The 26,942-nt window shown below is 42.0% G+C and overlaps 1 protein-coding gene across 1 annotated transcript in view; it reads left to right on the top strand.

Annotated features, from left to right (window-relative positions):
• Positions 1 to 26,942, top strand: part of ide (insulin-degrading enzyme) — a 49,292-nt gene that overhangs the window by 10,037 nt on the left and 12,313 nt on the right. Inside the window, exons 6-19 of the mRNA XM_029669787.2 lie at positions 5,948 to 6,060; positions 6,204 to 6,366; positions 6,964 to 7,056; positions 8,354 to 8,445; positions 8,953 to 9,033; positions 9,446 to 9,549; positions 11,217 to 11,319; positions 19,452 to 19,574; positions 20,051 to 20,133; positions 20,434 to 20,578; positions 23,301 to 23,411; positions 23,614 to 23,734; positions 25,633 to 25,724; positions 26,343 to 26,454. Coding sequence (XP_029525647.1) covers positions 5,948 to 6,060; positions 6,204 to 6,366; positions 6,964 to 7,056; positions 8,354 to 8,445; positions 8,953 to 9,033; positions 9,446 to 9,549; positions 11,217 to 11,319; positions 19,452 to 19,574; positions 20,051 to 20,133; positions 20,434 to 20,578; positions 23,301 to 23,411; positions 23,614 to 23,734; positions 25,633 to 25,724; positions 26,343 to 26,454 — 1,536 coding nt within the window. The remainder of the gene's footprint in view (positions 1 to 5,947; positions 6,061 to 6,203; positions 6,367 to 6,963; positions 7,057 to 8,353; positions 8,446 to 8,952; positions 9,034 to 9,445; positions 9,550 to 11,216; positions 11,320 to 19,451; positions 19,575 to 20,050; positions 20,134 to 20,433; positions 20,579 to 23,300; positions 23,412 to 23,613; positions 23,735 to 25,632; positions 25,725 to 26,342; positions 26,455 to 26,942) is intronic.

The following is a 26,942-nucleotide window of genomic DNA, read 5'->3' as shown; positions in this document are numbered from 1 at the left end:
TGGTGTTCTCTGGCAAATGCCAAACGTCCTGCACGGTGTTGGGCTGTAAGCACAACCCCCACCTGTGGACGTCAGGCCCTCATACCACCCTCATGGAGTCTGTTTCTGACCGTTTGAGCAGACACATGCACATTTGTGGCCTGCTGGAGGTCATTTGCAGGGCTCTGGCAGTGCTCCTCCTTGCACAAAGGTGGAGGTAGCGGTCCTGCTGCTGGGTTGTTGCCCTCCTATGGCCTCCTCCACGTCTCCTGATGTACTGGCCTGTCTCCTGGTAGCGCCTCCATGCTCTGGACACTATGCTGACAGACACAGCAAACCTTCTTGCCACAGCTCGCATTGATGTCCCATCCTGGATGAGCTGCACTTCCTGAGCCACTTGTGTGGGTTGTAGACTCCGTCTCATGCTACCACTTGAGTGAAAGCACCGCCAGCATTCAAAAGTGACCAAAACATCAGTCATGAAGCATAGGAACTGAGAAGTAGTCTGTGGTTACCACCTGCAGAACCACTCCTTTATTGGTGGTGTCTTGTTAATTGCCTATAATTTCCACCTGTTGTCTATTCCATTTGCACAACAGCATGTGAAATTTATTGTCAGTGTTGCTTCCTAAGTGGACAGTTTGATTTCACAGAAGTGTGATTGACTTAAGTGTTCCCTTTATTTTTTTGAGCAGTGTATGTGTTTTTAGATATAGGCCAATTGTAAATGTGTATTGTAGCGTCACCTTTATTGCAAAAATAATTAGAAATACACACAACTTAAGCTACATATTCATTTGAGTGAGGTAATGAACTGCCCATTGATCAGCACAGCAATTGATAAAACAGGATCATGTTTGCAAAACGTGTTTCTGAGCTTACGTCAATATTATACAGGTAAGCTAACGATTACAGAAATGAGGAATGGAGGGAGACAGGCTCTATATACCTCTATATATGTGTGACTGTCCAACACACCACCACCTGTTATTATGTTGGGCACCTACTGACCTCAAAAATATGTTATGAAATAGTTTTTTCTCAATGGCATGGATTGCTAAAAAGATTTAAGGAAGTACAGGCAGGCACCACATTACAACAAGACAAAACGTCTCAATCATTCATGATGGTCTTATAAAGTATAAAAGCAAAGCTTGCTTCATATCATTTAAAAACAGCTTGAAAAAGGTAGTAGAATGGGACTAGTGTGGCATTTGTGTGAGGAATCCAATACTTTAACTTGTATGCTGTACAAATCACATTATTGTGGAAGCACCTCTAAGAATACGAATTAGGTTGTTTGAGAATGTTTAAATCCTAAGCAACCTGCCTACACATTGTTTCAAGTACAATACCAACATAGCTACTGTAGTAGGTCAAAGCTGTGTGCTGGAAAACCTTGGTAGAGCATGGGTGGAGTAGGCGTTGTGGAGCTCATGTTAATTTCCTTTATTGTTCGGCATCAGACCACTGCCTACTTCTTCCAAACAAAAATCTTTGGTTCCCCCTGGGTGCACTTTTTGTTTTTTTCCCCCTAGTACTACACATCTGATTCAAATAATCAAAGCTAGGTGATTTGAATCAGCTGTGTAGTGCTAGGCCAAAAAACAAAATGAGTTTGGGAAACCCTGCCTTTGAATGTAATACAGTACATTTCAGTCTAAGCAGGGATCAGGACCAAAGAGAATAATTGAAATAAGACGTTTACTTTCACAGTTGCAGTTATTTCCCCTTTAATACTGTGTCCCCACCAGCCCCAGTAAAAAAATCCAGAATAACCCTTGTTCACCTTTCCAATTCTGTGAGCCACAGACGAGCCATGATCCAACGAGTCACTGGGGATACAGTAGGCTGTGTTACTGGTGTGTCCATTACCAGTTGAAATGGTCCATTTAGTGACACCATGTCCTCTATAGTGAAATTAAATGGGCTTGCACTTGGCAGCTGGGTTTACAATGGCATGACTTCATTAATGGCTTTCACAGCTACACGGTTGATAGTGTCTGGGCACATTTTGCTAGCATTATTGACCGCTCTTGTTACTGTACAAAATTCCAAACCTAACTTACAGGATGGAAACAGTGCTTCATCTACATGCAATTAAATGCTACATAACAGTTACAGTATACTGTTGAAGTCGAAAGTTTACATGCACTTAGGTTGGAGTTATTAACTCGTTTTTCAACTACTCCAAAAATGTCTTAACAAACTATAGTTTTGGCAAGTTGGTTAGGACATCTACTTTGTGCATGACACAAGGAATTTTTCCCAACAATTGTTTACAGACAGATTATTTCACTTATTCACTGTATCACAATTCCAGTGGGTCAGAAGTTTACATACACTAAGTTGACTGTGCATTTAAACAGCTTGGAAAATTCCAGAAAATGATAGGCTTCTGATAGGCTAATTGACATAATTTGAGTCAATTGGAGGTGTACCTGTGGATGTATTTTTTTATTTATTTGACCCCCTTTTTCTCCCCAATTACGTGGTATCCAATTGTTAGTCGTTATTGTCTTGTCTCATCGCTACAACTCCTGCTCGGGAGAGACGAAGGTCGAGAGCCATGCGTCCTCCGAAACACAACCCAAGACCTCAGAAAAACAACTCTAGGCCTCCACAAGTCTGGTTCATCCTTGGGAGCAATTTCCTAACGCCTGAAGGTACCACCTTCATCTGTACAAACAATAGTACGCAAGTATAAACACCATGGGTGTCACGCCCTGACCTTAGTCATCTATGTTTTCTGTATTATTTTGGTCAGGTCAGGGTGTGACGAGGGTGGGTATGTGTTTTTGTTCTGTCTAGGGTTTTTGTATGTTTTTTTTTTTCTAGTCTAGGGGTTTATATGTCTATGGTTGCCAGGATTGGTTCTCAATCAGAGGCAGCTGTTTATCGTCGTCTCTGATTGGGGACCATATATCGGGAGCCATATTCATTGGGTATTTTGTGGGATATTGTCTGTGTAGTTGCCTGTGTCTACACTCGGTTTATACAGCGTCACGTTCGTTTTGTTATTTTGTAAGTTTGTTTAGTGTTTCTTTGTTTAATTAAAGAGTATGTATTCGTATCACGCTGCGCCTTGGTCTCCTCCTTACGACGAACGTGACAGTGGGATCACGCAGCCGTCATACCGCTCAGGAAGGAGACGCGTTCTGTCTCCTAGAGATGAACGTACTTTGGTGCGAAAAGTGTAAATCAATCCCAAGACAACAGCAAAGGACCTGGGGAAGATGCTGGAGGAAACTGGTACAAAAGTATCTATATACACAGTAAAACGAGTCCTATATCGACATAATCTGAAAGGCCGCTCAGCAAGGAAGAAGCCACTGCTCCAAAACCGCCATTCGAAAAAGCCACACTGGTTTGCAACAGCACATGGGGATAAAGACCGTACTTTTTGGAGAAATGTCCTCTGGTCTGATGAAACAAAAATAGAACTGTTTGGCCATAATGACCATCGTTATGTTTGGAGGAAAAAGGGGGAGGCTTGCTAGCCGAAGAACACCATCCCAAACCGTGAGGGACTGGGGTGGCAGCATTATGTTGTGGGGGTGCTTTGCTGCAGGAGGGACTAGTGCACTTAACAAAATAGATGGCATCATGAGGCAGTAAAATGATGTGGATATATTGAAGCAACATCTCAAGACATCAGTTTGGAAGTTAAAACTTGGTCGCAAATGGGTCTTCCAAATGGACAATTACCCCAAGCATACTTCCAAAGTTGTGGCAAAACGGCTTAAGGACAACAAAGTCAATGGCCGTCACAAAGCCCTGACCTCAATCCTATAGAACATTTGTGGGCAGAACTGAAAATGCGTGTGCGAGCAAAGAGGACTACAACCCTGACTCAGTTACACCGGCTCTGTCAGGAGGAATGGGCCAAAATTCACCCAACTTATTGTGGGAAGCTTGTGGAAGGCTACCTGTAACGTTTGACCCAAGCTAAACAATTTAAAGGCAATGCTACCAAATACTAATTTAGTGTATGTAATCTTCTGACCCATTGGGAATGTGACGAAATAATGAAAAGCTGAAATAAATCCTTCTCTTATTCTGACATTTCACATTCTTAAAATAAAGTGGTAATCCTATGTAGTGGTCGACCGATTATGATTTTTCAACGCCGATACCGATTATTGGAGGACCTAAAAAAGTCTATGCCGACTAATCGGCCAATTGTATTTTTTTTTAATTTAAAAATGTGCATTTATTTATTTGTAATAATGACAATTACAACAATACTGAATGAACACTTATTTTAACTTAGTATTATACATCAATAAAATCAATTTAGCCTCAAGTAAATAATGAAACATGTTCAATTTGGTTTAAATAATGCAAAAACAAAGTGTTGGAGAAGAAAGTAAAAGTGCAATATATGCCATGTAAGAAAGCTAACGTGTAAGTTCCTTGCTCAGAACATGAGAACATATGAAAGCTGGTGGTTCCTTTTTTTTTCTCAATATTCCCAGGTAAGAAGTTTTAGGTTGTAGGACTATTTCTCTCTATACCACTTTGTATTTCATTAACCTTTGACTATTGGATGTTCTTATAGGCACTTTAGTATTGCCAGTGTAACAGTATAGCTTCCGTCCCTCTCCTCGACCCTACCTGGGCTCGAACCAGGAACACATCGACAACAGCCACCCTCGAAGCAGCTAGCCATTTCACATCGGTTACACAAGCCTAATCTCGGGAGTAGATAGGCTTGAAGTCATAAACAGCGCAATGCTTGACGCACAATGAAGAGCTGCTGGCTAAACGCACGAAAGTGCTGTTTGAATGAATGTTTACGCGCCTGCTTCTGCCCACCACCACTGCTCTATCAAATCATAGACTTAGTTATAACATGGTAACACACAGAAATACGAGCCTTAGGTCATTAATATGGTCGAATCCGGAAACTATCATCTTGAAAACAAGACGTTTATTACTTCAGTGAAATACGGAACTGTTCCGTATTTTGTCTAACGAGTGGCATCCATAAGTCTAAATATTCCTGTTACATTGCACAACCTTCAATGTTATGTCATAATTACGTTAAATTCTGGCAAATTAGGCGGGCCAAACTGTTGCATATACACAGACTCTGCGTGCAATGAACACAAATATACACAGACTCTGCGTGCAATGAACACAAGACAATTTCACCTGGTTAATATTGCCTGCTAACCTGGATTTCTTTTATCTAAATATGCAGGTTTAAAAATATATACTTCTGTGTATTGATTTTAAGAAAGGCATTGATGTTCATGGTTAGGTACACATTAGAGCAACGATACGCACCGCATCGATTATATGCAACGCAGGACACGCTAGATAAACTAGTAATATCATCAACCATGTGTAGTTAACTAGTGATTATGATTGATTGTTTTTTATAAGATAAGTCTAATGCTAGCTAGCAACTTACCTTGGCTTACTGCATTCGTGTAACAGGCAGTCTCCTCGTGGAGTGCAATGAGCGGCAGGTGGTTAGAGCGTTGGACAATTTACCTGTAGTGTTGCAAGATTGAATCCCCCGAGCTGACAAGGTAAAAATCTGTCGTTCTGCCCCTGAACAAGGCAGTTAACCTACCGTTCCTAGGCCGTCATTAAAAATAAGAATGTGTATTTAACTGACTTGCCTAGTTAAATAAAGATTCAATAAAGGTGTAATTTTTTATTTTTTTTAATCTGCCAAATCAGTGTCCAAAAATACAGATTTACGATTGTTATGAAAACTTGAAATCGGCCCTAATTAATCGGCCATTCCGATTAATCGGTCAACCTCTAATCCTAACTGACCTAAGACAGGGAATTGTGAAAAACTGAGTTTAAATGTGTTTGGCTAAGGTGTATGTAAACTTCCGACTTCAATTGTATTTGAAGTGTTTTGTCATTTGAATTGTTTGAGTATGAATCCAGGAAGATTGAGTATCTTAATAAATTAAACTAATCTCGCCCTTTTTCTCATTCACAGAGTCATTAGATGAGCTCACCACCATGGTGGTCAAGCTGTTTGGCGAAGTGGAGAACAAGAATGTGCCTATCCCCGAGTTCCCCAACCACCCCTTCCAGGAGGAGCATCTCAAGGTGAGCTCCTTAGTTTCTCCCTCCAAGACACAAATAATTATATGGATACACAATCAAATGCATCATCCCATGGAAAAGTTGTGCTTCTGAGGTACTTTTTGTTTTCTCAATTCAAATATCTCATCCCTGATTTTCCTTCATAGCAATTCTACAAAGTGGTGCCTATCAAGGACATTAGGAACCTGTATGTGACGTTCCCTATCCCAGACCTGCAGAAGTACTACAAGTCCAACCCAGGCCACTATCTGGGCCACCTGATAGGCCACGAGGGCCCAGGGAGCCTGCTGTCTGAGCTCAAATCCAAAGGTAGGCCAGAGGGCTATGATTAAGAGAATCTCCGTTTTAATATTTAGGGCTTGATAGAATGGTAGAAACTCTTCTGCAAACTGAGTACTCAGTTCTGCCATCTCTGGTCTCTTGGACCTCCCACTACGGGAGGGTAGCTCCCGCTCAGCCCAGTCAAAGCTCTTCTCGGTCCTGGAACCCAATGTTGGAACCAGCTTCCTTCTGAAGCAAGGACAGAAGAGTCCCTTCCTATCTTCTGAAAATGGCTGAAACCCTACTTTTTCTTAAATAATCCCACAGCACCCCCCCCCCCTTTTTGTGAACTATACTCCTTCTTGATTTTTATTAGAACATGTGTACTTGTTCTGACTTGGCTGATAGGTACTATTTTTTCTTTTTGGGGTGTACTTACTATGACAGATATGTGGTTGTCGCACTTAGAGATCTTAAGATGAATGCAGTAACTATAAGTTGCTATGGATAAGACTCTTTGCTAAATGAATAAAATGTAGAAATATGTAAGTCTTAATTATTCAAGGGTTTATACTGGCCGTACATGCTGTAGAAGTGTTTGTATTTGAATTGATCATGAGAGCTTTGCCCTTTATTCTTGTGCAGGCTGGGTAAACACGCTGGTCGGAGGCCAGAAAGAGGGAGCTAAAGGCTTCATGTTCTTCATCATCAATGTGGACCTGACAGAGGAGGGACTCTGTAAGCATTAGGATCTCAGGGATTGTGTTTTGTTCATGTGTTTGTGCCCACACCCTCATGTCATAAAGCTGTCTGTGTGTGGCATATAGTGCATTCGAAAAGTATTCAGACCTCTTGACCTTTTCCACATTTTGCTACATTACAGCCTTATTCTGAAATGGATTAAATAAATTAATCTACACACAATACCCCATAATGACAAAGCGAAAACAGGTTTTTAGACATTTATGCAAACCTTATTTACATATGTATTCAGACCCTTTGCTATGAGCCTCGAAATTGAGCTCAGGTGCATCCTTTTCTATTGATCATCCTTGAGATGTTTCTACAACTTGATTGGAGTCCACCTGTGGTAAATTCGATTTATTGGACATGATTTGGAAAGGCACACACCTGTCTATATAAGGTCCCACAGTTGACAGTGCATATCAGAGCAGAAGAGATGAGATTAAAGGAATTGTCGGTAGAGATCTGAGACGACAGGATTGTCGAGGCACAACTGTCTCCCCAAGAACACAGTTTGGAACCACCAAGACGCTTCCTAGAGCTGGCTGCTTGGCCAAACTGAGCAGTCGGGGGAGAACGGTCTTGGTCATCATCTCTACGGTGAAGCATGGTGGTGGCAGCATCATGTTGTGGGAATGTTTTTCAGCGGCAGGTACTGGGAGACTAGTCAGGATCGAGGGAAAGCTGAACGGAGGAAAGTACGGAGATCCTCAAAGAAAACCTGCCCCTGATCATTCAGGACCTCAGACTGGGGCAAAGTTTCAACTTCCAACAGGACAATGACCCTATGCACAGAGCCAAGACAGCGCAGGAGTGGCTTCAGAACAAGTCTCAATGTCCTCGAGTGGCTCAGCCGGTGCCTGGACTTGAACCCGATAGAACATTTCTGAAGAGACCTGAAAATAGCTGTGCAACAACACTCCCCGTCCAACCTGACCGAGCTTGAGAGTATCTGCAGAGAAGAATGGGAGAAACTCCCCAAATACAAGTATGTTGCGTCATACCCACGAAGACTCGGCTGTAATCAGTGCCAAAGGCGCTTCAACAAAGTACTGAGTAAAGGGTCTGAATACTTATGTGATATTTCATTTGTTTATTTTTTATACATTTGCAAAAATTTCTAAACCTGTTTTTGCTTTGTCATTATGGGGTATTGTGTAGATTGAGGGAATTTTTTTGTATATTTTAGAAAAATTAATGTAACAATATGGGAAAGGTCGAGGGGTCTGAATACTTTCCGAATGCACTGTATGCCCAACCTTGTGCGCTGAAGTGTAATTTATTTCTGTAGTGCACGTGGATGACATCATCTTCCACATGTTCCAGTACATCCAGAAGCTGCGCATGAAGGGGCCTCAGGAGTGGGTCTTCCAGGAGTGCAAGGTAAGTACAGCACTGTAGTACCACTCACTTTGAGTTTCTGAGCTCTGGCTAGTTTCAGAGTGGCAGGTAGCGTAGGGGTTGAGAGCTTTGTGCCAGTAACCGAAACGTCGCTGGTTCAAATCTCTGCGCCGACTAGTTGAACAATCTCTCTGTGCCTTTGCGCAAGGGACATAACCTTAATTGCTCCTGTAAGTCACTCTGGATAAGAGCATCTGCTAAAATGACTAAAATCTTCTCACTGTTTTAGGATTGAGGGTCGTGCTGTCAGAAAACAATCAGTCAACTATTTATACATAGTCCTTTTCACAAAACCAAAATGAAGTTAGGACCAAGACTGAGAAACAGACTCAAATCGTCTTTGTGGTGGCCTCATAGTTAAACCTCTGGTGTATTTAACAGTACACATGGATTACATCTGAATTGTCTCATTGTGTTGCTCAATTCTCTGTTGTATGTAATATGCTTTATTTGCATGTGATTGACATGTGACTTGTCTCTCCACCGCAGGACCTAAACACAGTGGCCTTCAGGTTCAAGGACAAGGAGCGGCCCCGTGGCTACACCTCCAAAGTGTCTGGATTACTGCACGTAGGTGGTGCTCTCTCCATTTCTTAAGGTCATCTCCACGGTGATGCACTGCAGCTCCGTGGCTCTTTTTGATGATGATGTCATCAGACTGCCTTGTCTACCAGCCTCTTATTTTGTGGGTAAAGACTCAGCAGACTCAGCCCCAGTCTAAATTAAACTGACATTCCTGCTAAAGTCAAAATATTACTGTTAGCAAGGCAGTCATAGAGGGTAGGATGTCCAGTGTATTTTGGTCTGTTGATTTTCTTTACCTGTGTGTGCGTATCTTTTTTAATTTTTTGTGAACTAAGCAGAGCACCAGTTCTTTATTACTGTGTTCCAGTGAACCGTGTTCCCCTGCATGTGATACAGTAAAATGCATCCCCCATTGTTAGCACCTAAACCTGTTTTTCTTTTGTCCTTTGTTTTGCAGTACTACCCTCTGGAGGAGATCCTAGCAGCAGAGTACCTACTGGAGGACTTCAGGCCAGACCTGATAGAGATGGTGCTGGACAAGCTGAGGCCAGAATACGTCAGGTTAGTTCTGCTTGTTTTATTCTGTTTTCACATTCGTCTTTCCAGCATGGTTTCAGTGACTGTGGCGAATGCATTATCAAACCAGCGCAGTCCAGATTGGCTCAGCTCAGTTAGTTTGGCTCAGCTCGGTCAGTTTTGCTCAGTAGTGTTGCAAGGGTACCAGCGCTCCACTCAACTAAGAGTACACGCCTATGACACTTCTGTTTTGAAGTGCATTTTGATAAACATATTTGTAATGTCCTATATGATTTTTTTAACCTTTTAATTATTTAACCTGGCAGGTCAGTTAAGAAGAAATTCTTATTTACAATGATGGCCTACACCGGCCAAACCCGGATTACGCTGGGCCAATTGTGCGCCGCCCTATGGGCCGGCTGTGATACAGCCTGAAATCGAACCATGGGGTCTAGTGACACCTATAGCAATGAGATGCAGTGCCTTAGACTGCTGTGCCACTCGGGAGACCCTATCTCCACTATATATGCAAAAGTATGTGGACAACCCTTCAAATGATTGGATTAGGCTATTTCAGCCACACCCGTTGCTGACAGGTATATAAAATTGAGCACACAGCCATTCAATCTCCATAGGCTAATCTGGGTTTGGTTACATTTACATGCCGAATGCACAGTGCCAACAGTGAAGTTTGGTAGAGGAGGTATAATGGTCTAGGGCTGTTTTTCATGGTTCGGTCTAGGCCCCTTAGTTCCTGTTAAGGGAAATCTTAATCGTACAGCATACAATGAGATTCTAGACGATTCTTTGCTTCCAACTTTGTGGCAACAGTTTGGGGAAGGCCCTTTCCTGTTTCAGCATTACAATGCCCTCGTGCGCATAGCGAGGTCCATACAGAAATGGTTTGTCGAGATCAGTATGGAAGAACTTGACTGGCCTGCACAGAGCCCTGACCTCGACCCCATCGAACACCTTTGGGATGAATTGGAACGTCTACTACGAGTTAGGCCTAATTGCCCAAAATCAGTGCCCAACCTCACTAGTGCTCATGTGGCTGAATGGAAGTCCCCACAGAAATGGTCCAACATTGCATTCGGAAAGTATTCAGACCACTTGACTTTTTCCACATTTTGTTACGGTACAGCCTTATTTTTAAAAAAGTGTCTCAATCTACACACAATACCCCATAATGACAAAGGAAAAATGTATAAAAAAAAGATCCCTACTCAGCCCACTCCCAGACAGTCTAAGCTAAATTCTTGCTTGAGAAATTGCTCTTTGCTAAGATTATATATATATTTTTACCATTGTTAAATCAAAATCACAGTAAGGTACTTAATTGTTACCCTGTAATGATTTAATATTGAGAATGAAATCGCTGCATTGGACTTTTAACATTCACCTAAACCTCGCACTGTTTAATTAAGAGAACTTTAAGAAACTGTTGAACCTGAATCAATAAGGGAGCTCAATAACACATTCTGCAGTATTACTACCACTACAGTCACTACTACTTTACTTCAGTCACTACTATTGGCATCCTACAAATAGAACACTGCTATGGAAGGCACTCGAGCTGATGTCATAAGGGCGATACAAATCTTCCGTAGGCAGCTGAGGGAAAATGGAGTGTCTGACTCTAAAACGATCTGACAAGGGGGTTTATAAATGCTAATAATGAGACCTGTTTTCTGTCTGTCCTCTCACTGCAGAGTCGCAGTTGTCTCAAAGTCGTTTGAAGGGCAGACAGACAAGACTGAGGAATGGTATGGGACCCACTACAAACAGGAGCCCATCTCTGAGGAAATCATCAAGGTGAGACTGAAATGCGTTCAAACTCTACAGATTTTCCATATTCTCATCACCCTATGGGTGAATCTCAGAAATATTTGATTCCTCACGTCCTCTCCTTGCCTTATACTCAAAACATATGGTAGAAGATTGGATTTTATTCTTCTCTGACATTTTCATTCAATGCATTTTCAGTAAGAGGAGCGGAAACAAGGACACAAGGAATAGAGGACCGATTTGAGATTCACCCTGATCTGACTGGGCGTCTTTTTAAATCGTCAATTGGCAATGCTTAAATTGGCACTCTGCAATTACTACGCCAATTTTTTTATTAATAATATACAGTACCAGTCAAAAGATTGGACATATCTACTCAATTAAGGATTTTTCTTTATTTTTACTCTTTTCTACGTTGTAGAACTATGAAATAACATATGGAATCATGTAGTAACCAAAAAAGTGTTAAACAAATCAAAATATATTTTAGGTTCTTCAAAATAGCCTTGATGACAGCTTTGCACACTCTTGGCATTCTCAACTAGCTTCATGAGGAAATATTTTCCAACCGTCTTGAAGGAGTTCCCACATATGCTGAGCACGTGTTGGCTGCTTTTCCTTCACTCTGCGGTCCAACTCATCCCAAAACATCTCAATTGGGTTGAGTAAGGCTGATTGTGAAGGCCAGGTCATCTGATGCAGCACTCATCACTCCTTCTTGGTCAAATAGCCCTTACACAGCCTGGAGGTGTGTTGGGTCATTGAACTGTTGAAAAAACAAATGATAGTCCCACTAAGTGCAAACCACATGGGATGGTGTGTCGCTGCAGAATGCTGTGGTAGCCATGCTGGTTAAGTGTGCCTTGAATTCTAAATAAATCAGTGTCACCAGCAAAGCACCATCACACCACCACCCCCGTGCTTCACGGTGGGAACCACACATGCGGAGATCATCCGTTCGCTTACTCTGCGTCTCAAAGACACGGCGGTTGGAACCAAAAATTACACTTTTGGACTCATCAGACACATGGACAGAATTCCACCAGTCTAATGTCCATTGCTCGTGTTTCTTGGCCCAAACAAGTCTCTTCTTATTGGTGGGTTTTAGTGGTTCATCTGCAGCAATTCAACCATGAAGGCCTGATTCACACAGTCTCCTCTGAACAGTTGATGTTGAAATTTGTCTGTTACTTGATACTGTGAAGCATTTATTTGGGCTGCAATCTGAGGCTGGTAACTCTAATGAACTTATCCTCTGCAGTAGAGGTAACTCTTGCTCTTCCTTTCCAGTGGCGGTCCTCATGATAGCCAGTTTCATCATACAGCTTGATGGTTTTTGCAACTGCACTTGAAGCAACTTTCAAAGTTATTGATATTTTCCAGATTGACTGACTTTCATGTCTTAAAGTAATGATGGACTGTGGTTTATTTTTGCTTTTTTGAGCTGTTCTTGCAATAATAGGCTTTTAGCCCTATTTGATATCTTCAGAATACCACCCCTACCTTGTCACAACACAACTGATTGGCTCAAACGCATTAAGGAAATAAATTGTTAATTGAAATGAATTTCAGGTGACTACCTCATAAAGCTGGTTGAGAGAATGCCAAGAGTGTGTCCAAACTTTTGCCTGGTACTGTATACCCACTGATTCTTGATGAACATCTTATAAATGCCTTGTGAGCTTAATTCAACTTGTGTTCCCCTTCAGAAACCAACAAATAAGCCTTTTTTACTCCATTGTTTGTAAACAATGTAATTGTGAATAAACCCTGTATAGTTTCAACCATGTTTTGAGGCTATGTTGATATTATGGATTGTCAGTCCTTGCATCCATAGCTCTGTATAAATTTGAGTGGTTACATTTTTCCAGCCACATACCAAAACAATTGGCGTTGTCTGCTTTTTTGTTGTTTGAACGGCAGATTCTCCAGGAATAGTCAGTCTATCCAATTGCTGTCACACATTCCCTAAATTATCTAAGGTTTATCATACCATTACCCACAAGCCATTTATTTTATTAGTAAGGCACTGATGATCCGCTGTCAACACCCCAGTGGTGAATGATGTGTAAAGCCACAGGTTGCTCAATAATTTGCAGACTTTTTTTCCCATTCAGTGTAGTATCGGGGTTCAAATGTGTGACGGTTTAGCAATAGTGAAGTTTTGATAGTAATTTTGCAGTAAGACTGACACTAGCACTGTGAATGTTCTCAATTCACCTTTCTGAAATAAAGCCTTGGGCCACGAACTCGACAGAGCTTATGATGTTACAAAAGCTTTTGTGGAAGGCTTTAACCTCTTCCTCCTACCTGGCACGCAGGCGTCCCATCTAGAGCTCTGGAAATGCAAATGCGCTACGCTAAATGCTAATAGTATTAGTTAAAACTCAAACGTTCATTAAAATACACATGCAGGGTATTGAATTAAAGCTACACTCGTTGTGAATCCAGGCAACAAGTCAGATTTTTAAAATGCTTTTCGGCGAAAGCATGAGAAACTATTATCTGATAGCATGTAACACCCCAAAAGACCCGCAGGGGACGTAAACAAAATAATTAGCATAGTCGTCGCTACACAAACCGCACAAATAAAATATAAAACATTCATTACCTTTGACCATCTTCTTTGTTGGCACTCCTAGATGTCCCATAATCACTATTGGGTCTTTTTTTCGATTAAATCGGTCCATATATAGCCTAGATATCGATCTATGAAGACTGTGTGATAAACGGAAAAAAATAGCGTTTCATAACGTAACGTCATTTTTTAAAATTCAAAAAGTCGACGATAAACTTTCACAAAACACTTCGAAATACTTTTGTAATGCAACTTTAGGTATTAGTAAACATTAATAAGCGATCAAATTAATCACAAGACGAAGTATATTCTATATCTGTCCGTCTGGAAAAAATGTCCGGGTAGAATCTCAACCAAAATATCTGGTCCGAGACCTGAAGAACTGCGCTGCCTTGCATCTGTTTGACCAAGAAACAAAGAGTAGGCAAATGACAAGACTCTAGACATCGTGTGGAAGCTGTGGGTATTGCAACCTCAGCCCCATTAAATGTGGTTCACCTTTATCAATCGGTTCAAGTCGCGCAGGGATATAATATTTTTCCATTTTCAGTGATCAGATTTTCCTGCACTTTTCGATGAAACGCACGTTCTGTTATAGTCACAGCCGTGATTTAAACAGTTTTATAAACGTCTGAGTGTTTTCTATCCACACATACTAATCATATGCATATACTATATTCCTGGCATGAGCAGCAGGGCGCTGAAATGTTGCGCGATTTTTATCAGAATGTTCGAAAAAGTAGGGGGTAGGAGTAACAGGTTAATAGGTCCTGGGCACTCTGGAGCGGGTTTTCATTATGATCTCTCTGTACTTTAATCTTCATCTTTCCGGCGCCGACAGAGATGGCCGCCTCGCTTCGCGTTCCTAGGAAACTATGCAGTTTCTTTTTTACGTTTTATTTCTTACATTGGTACCCCAGGTCATCTTAGGTTTCATTACATACAGTCGAGAAGAACTACTGACTATAAGAGCAGCGTCAACTCACCATCAGTATGACCAAGAATATGACTTTCGCGAAGCGGATCCTGTGTTCTGCCTTTCACCCAGGACAACGGAATGGATCCCAGCCGGCGACCCCAAAAAACGACTTCGTAAAAGAGGGAAACGAAGCGGTCTTCTGGTCAGACTCCGTAGACGGGCACATCGCGCACCACTCCCTAGCATACTTCTCGCCAATGTCCAGTCTCTTGACAACAAGGTTGATGAAATCCGAGCAAGGGTAGCATTCCGGAGGGACATCAGAGACTGTAACGTTCTTTGCTTCACGGAAACATGGCTCACTGGAGAGACTCTATCGGAGGCGGTGCAGCCAGCGGGTTTCTCCACGCATCGCGCCGACAGAAACAAACATCTTTCTGGTAAGAAGAGGGGCAGGGGGGCATATGCTTTATGGTTAACGAGACGTGGTGTGGTCACACAAACTTTATTTGACTCTTTGCAAACTGGAATCCACATATCCTGAGGCTGCATTCATTGTAGCTGGGGATTTTAACAAGGCTAATCTGAAAACAAGACTCCCTAAATTGTATCAGTATATCGATTGCGCAACCAGGGCTGGCAAAATCTTGGATCATTGCTATTCTAACTTCCGCGATGCATATAAGGCCCTCCCCCGCTCTCCTTTCGGAAAAGCTGACCACGACTCCATTTTGTTGCTCCCTGCCTACAGACAGAAGCTAAAACAAGAAGCTCCCGCGCTAAGGTCTGTTCAATGCTGGTCCGACCAATCTGATTCCACGCTCCAAGACTGCTTCCATCACGTGGACTGGGATATGTTTCGTATTGCGTCAAACAACAACATTGACGAATACGCTGATTCGGTGAGCGAGTTCATTAGAACGTGTGTTGAAGATGTCGTTCCCATAGCAACGATTAAAACATTCCCAAACCAGAAACCGTGGATTGATGGCAGCATTCGCGTGAAACTGAAAGCGCGAACCACTGCTTTTAATCAGGGCAAGGTGACCGGAAACATGACCGAATACAAACAGTGTAGCTATTCCCTCCGCAAGGCAATCAAACAAGCTAAGCGTCAGTATAGAGACAAAGTAGAGTCGCAATTCAATGGCTCAGACACAAGAGGTATGTGGCAGGGTCTACAGTCAATCACGGATTACAAAAAGAAAACCAGCCCAGTCACGGACCAGGATGTCTTGCTCCCAGGCAGACTAAATAACTTTTTTGCCCGCTTTGAGGACAATGCAGTGCCACTGACACGGCCCGCAACCAAAACATGCGGACTCTCCTTCACTGCAGCCGATGTCCACAGAGGAGCTCTAGAGCTCTGTCCGTGACCATCGAGTTCTTGGTCAACTCCCTGACCAATGCCCTTCTCCCCTGTTTGGCTGGGCAGCCAGCTCTAGGAAGAGTCTTGGTGGTGCCAAACTACTTCCATTTAAGAATGATGGAGACCACTGTGTTTTTGGAGTGTTCAATGCCGCACTGTGTTCAATGCCGCAGAAAGGTTTTGGTAACCTTCCCCAGATCTGTTCCTCAACACAATCCAGTCTCTGAGCTCTACGGACAATTCCTTTTGACCTCATGGCTTGTTTTTTTTTCTCTATCATGCACTGTCAACTGTGGGACCTTTATACAGACAGGTGTGTGAAATTGGGTCCAATCAATTGAATTTACCACAAGTGGACTCCAAGCTATAGAAACATCTCAAGGATGATCAATGGAAACGGAATGCGCCTGAGCTCAATTTCAAGTCTCATAGCGATGAGTCTGAATACTTATGTTGAGGTATTTGCAAAAATGTCTAAACCTGTTTCTGCTTTGTCATTATGGGGTATTGTGTGTAGATTGCTGAGGATCAGTTTCTTTAAGTCAATATTAGAATAAGGCTGTAACGTAACAAAATGTGAAAAAAGTCAAAGGGTATGAATACGTTCTGAGGGCACTGTATCTACAGCCAACAACAGTCTGTATGTTTTAATAAAAATAAATAATAATAATCGATTTCTTTTTTTAAAGAATCAGCCTTGTTATTGAGATTTTCATGCCTTTTCAGGATCAAAAAGGGGCTTATGTGGTGGTTATGGCAGGGGTTGTGGCAATGGATGTGGTCGACCCTTCGGCGCGGCTGAATTTTAAAGGCCCCCATCTTGACATTGTGGACACATTTTTGCGTTTTTCAGCTAATTTCCTTTAATTCTACAGTTTGCCATTGAGCTGAGATTTTGCCGTTTCAAAGCTAATTTCCTGAATTTTTCCCATGGCTAATGCAGTGCTCTTTTGCTCAAACATAATAACAAAATCAATGCTGATAAATTCCAAAACAATGAATTTTCAATTCTCCATGACTGTCTATCTTTTATTTTGGTGATTGTTATTTCTCAAAGATTATATTATAAAACAAATATAAAGGCCCATTGTCTCTTCTACATACTTTATATCTGGTTTTAGCCGTAAAGTTTACACTGATTGTTTTTCCATCCTTGAATATATATATATATAACATTTTATTTATGTATATATTTTTTTACACTTTGGACATGGGTGACCCGGAAAGAATTTCAATGGCAGAAAAATCCCTGCTTTTATACCGCCCTTGTACCGTATCGCGGTAGACTGCATTACTTGCACAGCACACAGAGGGGCGCTATCATTTTTTTATACCCCTAAAAGCCCAAAGTGCGTCTTACCAAAATGCTAACAAAGTACTAGAGAATTCCTAAAGAGGATTCTAGCTAAATGCTGAAGACCGTAAGCGAACAAGCTAATAATGACAGACAATCCAGCTCATTTTAAGTTAGTTATACAAGTATCTCAGAAGGCTACTCAGTTTGCTGCACATACTAAACAAATATTACATTTTGAATATTAGACATGCACAAAACAAATTCTGATTCAGGAGAGAGTTAATGATTCAGGACAGATAATATTCTCTGCTGTTCAAATCTATTGATCTTGCTATCTAGCCAACCAAATGCACAGCTGTAGAGTATGTAGCACATTTTAGACCAGGGATAATCAACTAGATTCAGCCTCGGGATGATTTTATCTAATGTCCAAAAATGTATTACATTTTTTTGCTTAACATTTATTAGTGAATTATATAACATGATCACCTCATGTATGCTGTACAACAGTGAATCATGAAAGTTGCTCCATTTGTGCTCTTTGTAAACAAAACATGTGACTGGGTCAATCCAATGTTTCAGCAAGCTTTATTAATCCATTTTGAATTCAATCACTTTTTGAATGCACCCCTTTTGATTTGAATGAAACCTTCAATACATTTTTTCCCTCCCATTGTAGAGGTTCTCAGAAAGTGACTTCTTGGACCAGAATGCCAAACTATTCAATATATAAAATGTATAAAAGATTCTCAAAGTTGACCTGTATTTTGCACACCATACCATGAGACATCCATGTCTTCATCACTGGTAAAGTTAAACAGTTGAAATATAATTTAAAAGCTTACAAACAGGGTTGTCAAACTATTTTGTTTACACCTTAAACGTAAATGATCAAAAATCACGTCAAGTCAAGATTTTTTTTCTCCATATTTGCATGGTGTAGTTTAGACCCTATTCAACATCATGAGGTTTTTGTTGTGCCCGACCATCAGTTGAGACACATGCTCTTGAATACAGGGTGGGTGTCATGTTTTGGCTGATTAAATGTACTCAAATTGAAATTTCAACTTTCAAATGGTACCACAAAGATGGTTGACACACATCATTGGATGTTGACTTAAATGGGAATATGTTTTAAATTGGTGTCAATCCTCCATAGGAAACCTATTGAAATAATATAGACATAATACACATGTACACCATCTTTGTGTTAGTAATTAAAGTTAAAATGTCAATTTCAATGGTATACCAGCTAAACTGAAGTTGTCTGAAGGGATAGGTCCATTCTATACGTTCTATTTCTATGATTTGAAATGACACCCCCACCCTGTATTCAAGAGCATGTTGTTTCTCAACCGATAGCGGGCATAACACACAACCCTGTAAGCTTTTTAATGATATCGAACTCAACCTAACTATTTTCAAGTGATGAAGACGTGGATGTCTCATGGTATAGTGGGGTATCCAAAATGGGTCAACTTTGAGCACTTTTATCACCTGAATGTTTTGGTATTCAGGTTAAAAAATATCACTTTCTGACCACTTCTTCCATGGCCAGACATGTATGAACATGTCTATTTAAATCAAAAGGGATGCTGTCAAAAACTGATGAAATTCAAACGGATTTACCCTACAATGAAAAATAATGTGACTGTTTAAATGAAGAATGCAATCTGCTTTCTTGTAACCTGTAGCTATTCACTTAAAAGTAGCTTAGTAAAAAAAGTTTCATAAATGGTTTTGACAGTATTGAAAATCATGCTATGGGTATTTCAAAATCTGGTATACTGCCCAAACTCTAGTGTGTAGTTGGTTGCCACTGGACATAGTTGATCCTGCGTCATGTAGAATCTGCCTGGGACAGTTCGTCTGAGTTGCATCATCTATAGTTTATTGGCTATAGTTGGATAGATGTGTAGAAGCCTTTAGACATGTATCAATAAATTCCCAACCCTTAACTTAGCAAGGAGGACTAGCTAAATTGTCTGTGTTTCAGAAATGGGGAAACGCTGACCTCAATGGCAAGTTCAAGCTGCCCATGAAGAACGAGTTCATTCCCACCAGCTTTGAGATCTACCCTCTGGAGAAGGACTCTCCCTCCGCTCCCACTCTAATCAAGGTAAGCCTCGCTCTGGATAAGAGCATCTGCTAATTGACTAAAATGTGAAATGTCAGGGTGTTGCATTTATCAAACTATTTTTACTTGAATTCACCAAGCAGCTAGACTGAACTGAAAGCGTAGCTGCATGTTTCAGGTGTCTGAATTTGTTCATAAACTTTCATATGATAATGAGGAAACGTCAGGATTGAGAAGTATTTAGTACTGTTGTTGTCAAGGTGTTCTGATCAGAGGATGTACGTGGTAACTACTGCTGACAGGTTGGAATCTCTTTTGAGCTATTAGCTTCAGTATTACAGTACATTGTTGACTGCGGTTCACAACCCAACAAAGTTCAAAAGCAGTTGTAGAGATTTGATCTACCTCCTTAAAAACAAGTACTACAGCCTGATATCTTCATATACTTTTTGCATGCCCTTTCGCCTCATTGGAATCTGTTGCTAATGTAATCATGCTTTTTTCCCTCTTTTTCCTAGGATACCGCTATGAGCAAGGTGTGGTTCAAGCAGGATGACAAGTTTTTCCTACCAAAGGCATGCCTGAACTTTGAGTTCTTCAGGTTGGTAGACAAACCACAGCCCATGTATCACATCGTCATCTTAGAAACTTGGAACATCTTTTGTATTATTTTCCTCATACAAACAATTGTAGTTATAGGACTCAAATACTGCTATTTGAAATCGTATTAGGAAGGACCACATGGGATACCACGTGTCCTGCTGATCCCTTCCCTTGAATTAATCAATGAATGTATAAGCAACATGGCTACTTTTTGTTTTTCCGTGACAGTGATTTAGAGAGAGATGTCTAGCTGTGTTGTAGCTAACAGTTGATTCATCACTGCCATTTTGTTCTACAGCCCGTTTGCGTATGTGGACCCAATACATTGTAACATGGCCTATTTGTACCTGGAGCTCCTCAAGGACTCCCTCAACGAGTATGCATATGCAGCCGAGCTCGCCGGCTTGAACTATGACCTCCAAAATACCATCTATGGGATGTATGTAAGTATTCAAATTCCCCATCGCCCTCATGCCACCGCGATCCCAAACCCATCTGTTCCTCCCTCATGCATTCTCAACCTGGGCCTTCGTATCAGCCCTGGCTGCATCCTCCTCTTCATCCTTTCTTATTCTTTGAAACCGCCTCGTCAGAAATGCTAGACTTGACAGTTGTTCGTTTCCCATTCGTGGTGGCACTGTTTGGGTATGAACTTTAAAAAGTCATTTGGTACAGTCCTCTGTCAGAGACAGTTATTATTATTTTTTAATCTGATACAAAGGAATGGGAGATAGACACTAAGTAGTAGTGGTTGTAGCCGTAGCATTAACCTACCATTTAGTGGCAAAGTACTCCATCCCTCCTTGGTGGACAGAAAAGCCGGTTGCGAGGCTGCATATACATACTCTTCTTAATCAATCTTCTCACCCTGCTCTGTCTTTTTGACCACGTTATCCCACCTCCCCTACCAACAATCATGTTTATTACATTTTTTGGGGTCACTACCTATACTCAGACCCCCTGCACTGCAACATGACTGATCTGTTTCTCAGGTTATTGAAGGATGATTTAAGAGTATACATATGCAGCCAGCCTTGCCGTGCTGGTCTATGGCAGCCTCAGGGAAGTGTCCGTCTGACAGTCCCCCTAATAGCTAGGGGAAAAGAGGGAGGGCCCATCTTTTTGAAATGTTTATTTAACTTGGTGCAAGTCCAGTTATTAAGAACAAATTCTTATTTATCCATCTTAAGGTTCTGAGTGTGGAAGACTGTGTCTTCCGTCTATCTACGCCATTTGTTTCTGTGTGTTAGTCTGTCTGTAGGAAGATGGGGAGGTCCTAGAAGGTCCCCTTTCCTATGTTCTCTCCGTTTATGTAGGGACTTGGTTTCACTGCAAGGATGGCCAAATGTAGTCTTCAAGGAATGCCGTTTAAGTGATATGAAGTTGAACATCAACTATGAATTTATCCAATACTTATCTGACAACAGAGTAAGTTCAACTGATCAGGTCTGGGTTCAAATATGAACTATAATATCAGCAGACTGCCTGTCTTGAAGGACACGTTTGGCCCCGTTGATTTCACTGAATCACTCAGAAAACACACCCCATCTAATACACCTAGAACTTCATACATTCTCTCAAATTTTGATGTTTTAATTTATCTTTGGCATCCATTTTGAAATTCTCTGTGCGGTCAATGTCAGCCAGATAGTAGAACAGTAAGTGTCTCCTTCATAAGTCCTAAAGGAATAAAGCTGAAAACACTGCTTATCCTCTGAAAAATTATAGGTACTGTAAGTTCTGCAGACTCATGATTCCAATAGCAGGTTCCAGACTGGAGCTGGCATTGTACACATAGCTAATAGTGTTTGCAAGCTCCTTAGTTTTTCAAGGACCAATTCAATCTTCATATATCGCTTAGTATTGGAATTAGGTTTTTCTATGTTTTTGCTTAATGGAGAATCGAGATGCCCATTTGCCCAATGATGCTTGTCTTCTCTCTCACACTCTCTGCTCCTTTCTAACTTTGGTTTGTGGTGGTTTGGCTTCACTCTTTAAATGGACCTCCTCTCACATTTGGTTAATATCCAAACTAGGCCTACCTCTGTGAAACAGTAGCTTGTTGTGTGCAGAAGGAAGCATAGTACTAGTCATGAGGATATTTTGCCTGTTTGTTATTTACCACTTATGTGATACCAAGGTCATAAATAAGAGACTACCTAAGACTTGGATTATACATTTTAAAGGCTAATCCCTCATGGGTTGATGCTCATGTGGAAATGATGCTTTGAATTCTCTAGTCCGGCCAATCACACATACCTAGCTAACTTTATGATGGGGTGTTTATCTTTGTATTAAGGTTTTCCGAGCTTCACCAGTAATACAGTTGCGTCGGCACAAACTAACTGGGGACTCATCAAGGGTAATGATGTTGGAAGAGATTTATGGTGTCAGTATGTGTGTGTCAGCGAGAACGAGAAAGGGGAGGTAGAGGGTGATTGCGAGAGCGAAACGCTGTAGCCTGAGGGTATTTCCGATTCATGAAGGGGCCCGAATGTTTGGATGATATTGCAAAGCAGAGCTTCATATAACCTTGACTGGGCTCTGCCTATGCATGGTGTTGTTGGTTTGGTAAATTTACACGCATACACACCACTCACTGCATCACTTATTGTTAGTTGGTCACAGAACTCGATGAATAAGGGTAATGCATTTGCAGTTGATGGTAATGAGCAATGCTTGCTTTGTAGAGTTGAGTAGTTGGCTACAGACCCATAATATGGTCATTGCAGTGGCAGCAATGCAGGGTTGGAACTCTGTGCTAACGGGCTAGTGTGTGATGCCACAGTCATTAGCGTGGATGCTAGCGCGGTCAGTGAAAGTCACAGCAGAGGCACCTTCATGGCCCAGCCTGCCTCCCTCTGCTGTGTGTGTGAGGGGCCATTTCACAGACTGTACTCAGGACTCAGCCAGCACTCTGTGTCCTCTGACAGATAGTGGTTGGCATTATGCTGAGTGGAGTCATTGTCCTAGAGGAAGGGCCAGGGCAGGAGGAGAGGTTTGGGAGGTTGGTCTAAAACAATACTACCTTTAGTTTCCCTAACCAATAGGGCTGTTTATTCATCTGCACACACATTTTACTGTTCTTTCCTACAGGCTCTATGCCACATCAAGTTATGCTCACCTTTTTTCTCTTTTCCTCTTCCTTCCATCTCCTTCCCACAGCTCTCAGTGAAGGGCTACAATGACAAGCAGCACATCCTGCTGAAGAAGATCATTGAGAAGATGGCCGCGTTTGAGATTGATGAGAAACGCTTTGACATCATCAAGGAAGCGGTAAGCTGAGCCCCGCCGCCCAGTTTAAAACTACTCTGGCTATGAAATCATAACGGATCGAAGCTGATGTTGGTTTTTGACTGTTTGTTTCTGCTATTGTGTTTGACCCCATGGCGCACACAAACTACCCTTGTATTGTGTTTAACCCCTGATATGATTGGGCTGAACGTTGACCCCTATTGCCCTTTGACCGCTCTTCCAGTATATGAGGTCACTGAACAACTTCAGGGCGGAGCAACCCCATCAGCATGCCATGTACTACCTGCGTCTGCTGATGACGGAGGTGGCCTGGACCAAAGACGAGCTCAAGGAGGCTCTAGACGGTGAGCCGTTCTCACTCTATCTCCACACACCCACCCACACACACGGGCACGTGTACGTACGCACATACTCTTCTCTCCCTATCTCTCCCCTGCTCTCATTTGAATGCTGAGCCAGTTTGAGCTCCTCCATGAGCTGCAGTCATTTCTCTGCAGTGAAAATCTCACCGTAGGAAGAGGAGCAGATGTATTGTCTGTACGTTCAGTACATTATGCGTTGGCAATGTCCTGTGTAACACTTGAGACCGAGTTCACCTTGGGGAAAAGACTGCATTTCTGTCTTTTCATTATTACCTCAAACTTGTTCCCTTTATTTTTTTGCGCAGTGTATTTTTGGTCACTGTATATGTATTTATATTCTGGACTTGGCTATTATTTCTATATTTTGTATTTTTTTATTTTTTTTATTAAAACTTTTTAAATGTGTGTGTATTAGGTATTACGGCACTGTTGGAGCTAGGAACACAAACATTTCGCTACACCCACAATATCTGCTGAACATGTGTATGTGACAAATCAAATCTGATGTTTGTTTCTAACATTAGGGCTGTTTTCCTAAAGAAGTTAAATCCGCATAGTGTTTTGTTTCCCAACCACGATACTAACAAGTATCGCGATACTGTTATCTTCCCAGCTCTACCTAGTGCCTATGTGTTTAGTTTAGTGCCCTTGTTGCCCTTCTCTGGGTCTCCAGTCTTTCACAGATCCCTGTACCTGGTTTTTACAGACCAGATACTGCTGTGTGTGCCCCCTTCCCTACTATTCTCCCATCCTTCCACAGTCACTCATCCCTGGCTGCTCATCTACCAACACTCACCACTATTTTTTATTTTTTATTTCACCTTTATTTAACCAGGTAGGCTAGTTGAGAACAAGTTCTCATTTGCAACTGCGACCTGGCCAAGATAAAGCATAGCAGTGTGAACAGACAACACAGAGTTACACATGGAGTAAGCAATTAACAAGTCAATAACACAGTAGAAAAAAAAATGGGCAGTCTATATACAATGTGTGCAAAAGGCATGAGGAGGTAGGCGAATAATACAATTTTGCAGATTAACACTGGGGTGATAAATGATCAGATGGTCATGTACAGGTAGAGATATTGGTGTGCAAAAGAGCAGAAAAGTAAATAAAAAAAATAAAAAAACAGTATAAAAACAGTATGGGGATGAGGTAGGTGAAAATGGGTGGGCTATTTACCAATAGACTATGTACAGCTGCAGCGATCGGTTAGCTGCTCGGATAGCTGATGTTTGAAGTTGGTGAGGGAGATAAAAGTCTCCAACTTCAGCGATTTTTGCAGTTCGTTCCAGTCACAGGCAGCAGAGTACTGGAACGAAAGGCGGCCAAATGAGGTGTTGGCTTTAGGGATGATCAGTGAGATACACCTGCTGGAGCGTGTGCTACGGATGGGTGTTGCCATCGTGACCAGTGAACTGAGATAAGGCGGAGCTTTACCTAGCATGGACTTGTAGATGACCTGGAGCCAGTGGGTCTGGCGACGAATATGTAGCGAGGGCCAGCCGACTAGAGCATACAAGTCGCAGTGGTGGGTGGTATAAGGTGCTTTGGTGACAAAACGGATGGCACTATGATAGACTCTGAATGAAGAGACTATCTGAATGACTATCTAGACTATCTGAATGAATCTGGGTCAGACACTGTGAATTCAGATTGACCAACCTACGCGAAGAGGAAATGTGTTGTTTGTATCTGCATGTCTCCCCGTTTGGGTGAGTGTGTTTGTGTACGTACATTTCTGCCCGCGCTGGCGACAGGAATGATATGCGGTGGCAGCAACAGCCTGCATGACTGATGCTTTTGATTCTGTCCCGATTTGTATAGATTTAGAATGATAGCTCTGTGATTGATTCCTCCAGTCTGAATCTGTCTTCCAGATGTCACTCTCCCCCGCCTCAAGGCCTTCATACCTCAACTATTGTCACGGTTACACATCGAGACCCTTCTCCATGGCAACATCACCAAGGAGGTGAGTTTGAAGTTACCTTCCAGTGGACTGACTTCATTTGTAAATGGCAGACACACACACACACACACACACACACACACACACACACACACACACACAGCAAGACGTTTGATGTATGGAATGTGGATATGTTCTATAACTGCTTATACGGTTAGCCGCTCCTCTCCCATATAGGTTTTAAGTGGAATGCTTTTCTGTCCACTAGCAGTGTCACAGAAGGTGAACACACTGTCGAACCCTGATAAGATCCTCTGATCAAATGACACTTTATAAAAGATCCCAGCCATCGACGAACAGTCTCCCTTATGTCTGGTAATGACGCCCAGTAGAGGGATGTCACAGTCTAGTGGAGAGGGAATTGGATGCACCAGCGGGGGCAATGGTCCATTTCATCACCATAGAGACTCACCGTGCACTGCAGGACTCCTATTACCTTAGATGGAGCTTTTACTGCGTGGACAGAATTATTATAGCAGTGTTCCGATTCAGTCGAAATAACCTATAGATATGTATCTGCTATGGAAAGGAGGTATCTTGACACATTTAAAAGGTGGATTACAACACTGATTTATGTCATTGGCACCTCTCACTTTGCTCTCTCGATCTCTCTTTCTCCAGTCTGCTCTAGACATGATGCAGATGGTCGAGGACACGCTTATGAATCAAGCCCACACCAAGCCCCTCCTACCAAGCCAGTTGATTCGCTACAGGGAGGTGCAGGTGCCAGATGGTAGGCCAAGTGCACTGCCTATCATTCCCTTCACCTCCATGTAACTTCGTCATGCCTGTCCCCATTGTGACCATGCTGAAGGTTTCTTACCCAACAGTCTGGCCTGTGCTTGTGTAACACCTCAGTGTTAATGCCCCTCCAATGTCCAAGGGAGAAAGTCTCACCTACAAATGGGAAACAGACATCACTAGGCAATACAATACACACACTTTTCCTTAACCACTTACACAAACTCACACAGCACCACAGCACAACAACAACACACACACACAGTGCCTGTGCACTCTTTAAGTAACTTGAGCACATTAAGTAACTTGAGCACATTAAGTAACTTGAGCACAGAGGAGAGGAAAATCATGGCTGTCTGGGCCTCCTGGAAAAATCCTGGATCCAGTCGGCCAGCCAGCCTCAAACTGAACAAACACAAACTGAACTAACCTTTGAACGGAGCAGGATTTGGAGATGGCGGTGTCGGAGGGTAGGGCTGC

This window comes from Oncorhynchus nerka, linkage group LG10, assembly GCF_034236695.1.
Source record: "Oncorhynchus nerka isolate Pitt River linkage group LG10, Oner_Uvic_2.0, whole genome shotgun sequence".
NCBI classification, from domain to species: Eukaryota; Metazoa; Chordata; class Actinopteri; order Salmoniformes; family Salmonidae; genus Oncorhynchus; species Oncorhynchus nerka.
The sequence above is the reverse complement of the archived record's forward strand: the minus strand, read 5'-3'. Positions and strand labels throughout refer to the sequence as shown.